At 35.6% G+C, this 4,160-nt stretch overlaps 1 protein-coding gene across 1 annotated transcript in view; it reads right to left on the bottom strand.

Annotated features, from left to right (window-relative positions):
* LOC147469138 (uncharacterized) overlaps positions 1-4,160 on the bottom strand; it is a 36,449-nt gene that overhangs the window by 27,379 nt on the left and 4,910 nt on the right. The window contains exon 4 of the mRNA XM_086551180.1: positions 2,332-2,621. Within this exon, the coding sequence (XP_086407306.1) occupies positions 2,332-2,621 (290 nt within the window). The remainder of the gene's footprint in view (positions 1-2,331; positions 2,622-4,160) is intronic.

The following is a 4,160-nucleotide window of genomic DNA, read 5'->3' as shown; positions in this document are numbered from 1 at the left end:
AAACAAGAACATATTGATAAAGGAATTAAATATGAATATATAAGAATAACCGTATTAGAGTATAATACAAGATGGTAATGGCGACGAAAACAAAACTATAACATCAACATCAATCAATCAAAGCATCAAAGAAAAACAAAAAACAAAAAACACACACACAAAAAACACAATAGCATCAACAAAAACAAAGCAACAACAATCACAAAACCACTACAACTACGAATAACCATAAAAAAGACACGTTTTCCTCCCACGTTTAAAGCCGAGCAAAACTGCATGTCACATGTCACCCCAACCCACTGACATGCAGTGACGTGAGTGACGCATGGGGTAAGGACAAACACACAGCCACCCAAGCGCAGGTGTTGGCGATGTAGGTGTTTGTGTCACACCGCAGTCAACACGCCACGAGGGGGTTGAGCCACAAGGGGGAAATGTTTACGAGGTGATTGACAGCCGCACTGATTTCTCTTTCTCTCTTTCTTTCCTTTCTTCTCTCTCTTGCTTCCGCGCTCTCTAGCTATATGTTTTTGTCTTTCTCTTTTTCTCTCTTTGCTCGCTCTCTCTTTTTTCCCCCATTCTTCTCTCTCTATTTCCACCTTCTCTTCTTCTTTCTCTCCCTCTCCCCCTTCTCTCTATTTCTCTCCCTCTCCTCTTTTTGTTTTTTTTTTTCTCTCTTTCCTCCCTCAACTCTCTCACCTCCTTTTCCTTCTTCCTCTTTTCTCTCACCTCACCTCCTCCTCTCTCTCTCTCTCTCACTCTTCCTCCTCTCTCTCTTCTCCGCATCTTCTCTTTTTTGCTCCCTCTCTCTCACCCTCTCTCTCTTCCCTCTTCTCTTCTCTCCTCCTCTCTCTCTTTTTTCTCCCCTCTCTTCTCTTCTTCTCCTTCTCTCTCTCTCTACTCCTCTCTTCCTCTCTCTGTCTCTCTTCTACCCTCTGACTACATCTCTCTCTTCTCTCTCCGCCCCCCCACACACACACCCCCCCACACACACACATAACCACCCCCCCCCCCCCCCCCCCCCCCCCACACTCCACCCCCCCCCCCCCCCCCCCGCCCACCCCAAGCCCCCCCCCCACCCTCCCCCTCTCCCCCTCTCTCTCACCCCCCCTCTCTCCCACTCCACTCTCTCTCTCCTTCTCACCTCAAAACTCTCTCTCATCTTTCTCTCTCTTCTCTCCTCCTTTCTCTTTTTCTTTCTTTTTTGTTGGTGTTCTATCTTGGCTCGCAGCTGTTTTCTTCTCAGTCTCTCACTTTCTTTCTTTCCTTTTTCTTTTTTTACTATCACCCTTTCTATTTCTACCTGTCTCTCTCTCTTTTTTTCTTTCTTTTACTCTCCCCTTTCTATTTTTACCCGTCTCTCTATCTATCTATCTATCTATCTATCTATCTATCTATCTATCACTTTCTCTCTTCTTCTATCTATCTATCTTATCACTCTTCTCTCTTCTCTCTCATCTCTCTATCTCGCTCTTTTTCTCGCTTCTCTCTCCTCTCTCTACTCTCTCTCTCTCTCTCTCTCTCTCTCTCTCCTTCTCTCTCTCCTCTCTCCTCTCTCTCTCTCTGTCTCTGTCTCTCTCTCTCTTCAAAGATTTTTTTGAAAGTCTGAAAAGTTACAAATTGGATGAAAGTACAAATTGGATATCAAGCAAAAAAACAAAAACAAAAAAAAAAAAAAAAAAAAAAAAAAAAACAAAAAAAAAAAAAAAAATAAAAAAAAAACAAAAAACTAAACTGCATATAAAGAAACTTTGTTCGATTGTGGCTCGGATTTTACTCTTCAAAACGAAGCCAATGTGATTCCTTGCAATCCCACTCGCTGTTTCCCGAAACCCATATCAATTATTTGCGATCATTTTGTGATGACCCTTAGATCCATTAGCTTTACTTTACTAAGGATAACCACGGCACCTCGCGACCATGAATTTGACTTATAGAAAGGAATTAATAGCAAAGTCATATGATATCTACGACCTTAGTCGATCGTGAGTTATTGCTTTATGGCATAGATTTCCTTTGTCTTGATTTGCTTGATTGCATAATTCGGCTTATTTTATTATATTATTTATTCTCTTTTTATCTATCTATCTATGTGTTTATATCTGTATGTCTGTCTTTCTATCTGCATACCTACCTACCAATCAACCTTTAATGTTTTCTACTATTGTAAAAGAAAACTGCGTCACCTCAAAAAGGTAAACTTACCTTTGACAAAGAGAATGATTCCTTATAGGGCAATGATTGCAATGGCATTCACCTAAGTGCAACAGGCTCACAAGTCCTCCGTAAACAACCCCCCCCCCACCCCCCATAAGATGTCATTGCACTCACCCTCGCTCCGGCGCCTCCACGAGCAGAGCGGGACCCACGCCGCAGGGGGGTCGCTGCGGGGCCTGGAGACCCCGCTGCGGACCCCTGCCAAGCCATACGCTGACCCCGAGATCGCAAGCGGGGTCACCGAGATGGACTCGCTTGATGGTGCAAACGGCGCCTGGGGTCAACTCCTCACGGCGTCTCCCTCGCCTTCCCGCTGCGCCGCCGCCCACGCCGCCCACGCCGCTTGTGCGCCGCCCCGGTGACCCCGAGCCGTACGCGTCGTCAGCCTCCTCCTCATCGTCCTGCTGTTGGAGGGGGAAGGGGTCGTCAGGAGAAGAGCTGCAGCTTCGATATATCTATAGACGTATATATACATATAAATACACACACACATACACATACACACACACACACACACACACACACACACACACACACACACACACACACACACACACACACACACACACAACACACCACATATAATTTACTTATATAATTATATATATATATATATTTATATATATAGATATAAATATATATATATATATACAATTATATTTATATATATATATATTATATATATATTATATATATATATATATAATATAATTATAAATATATATATATATTTTATACTATAATATAAATATATATATATATATCACATATATATGTTTATATAACTGTATATTGTCATTATGTATATATATACATACATAATATATATGTGTATATATATATAATATATATATATTATATAATTATATATATGATATATATATATATATATATATATATTATATATTATTATATATTAATATATATATACTATAATATATATAATATAATATATATATATATATATATATGTATATTATATATATATATATATATTAATATTTATATATTATATCGTGTGTCGTGTGCACCTGTGTGTGTTGTGTGTGTGGTGTGGTTGTGTGGGTTATTATGATTGTGAATTTGTTGTGTGTGTGTGGTTTGTGTGTGTGTAATTTTGGTGTATATATATATATATATGATATCATATATATATATATTTGATATATATATATATATATATAATGTAATGGTATATATATATATATATATATATATATATAGTTATATATAGCTAGATTTATATGCATATATATATTATACATTGCTATTTTATTTATATATATATCTATTATATATATATATATAATATATATATATTATATATATTATATATTTACCTTATAATACATGTTATATTTATGAAATATATATTGTTAATTATATATACCAATATATTTACAAATATATATTACTTCTATATATATATATATATATATATATATATGTATATATATTTATTATTCTTTTTGTATGTATGTTATCTCTCTCTTCTTCTCTATCTATGCTGTCTTATCTATCTTATTCTTATTCATCTATCTATCTATCTATCTATCTATCTATCTTATCTATCTATCTATCTATCTATCTCTCTCTCTCTCTCCTCTCTCTCTCTCTCTCCCTCTCTCCTTCTATATATTAATAATATATTATATATATATATATATATATATTATATTTAATATATATATATATATTATATATATATATATGGGGTCGTATTGTGTGTGTGTGGATTAATTGTGTTGTACCTATGTATGGTGTTGTAATTGTGTGTGTGTGTGTGTTGTGTGTAGTGTGGTGGGTACGATGTGTGTGTGTGTAGGATGTAATTGTGGTGGTGATTTTGTATATAATCTTATATTTATCTAAATATTATATTTTTATTTTATATATATTATATTCTATATATATTTAATATATATATATATTATATATAAATG

This window comes from Penaeus japonicus, unplaced genomic scaffold, assembly GCF_977035675.1.
Source record: "Penaeus japonicus unplaced genomic scaffold, GWHDUDI00000001_assembly GWHDUDI00000024, whole genome shotgun sequence".
NCBI lineage: Eukaryota > Metazoa > Arthropoda > Malacostraca > Decapoda > Penaeidae > Penaeus > Penaeus japonicus.
The sequence above is the reverse complement of the archived record's forward strand: the minus strand, read 5'-3'. Positions and strand labels throughout refer to the sequence as shown.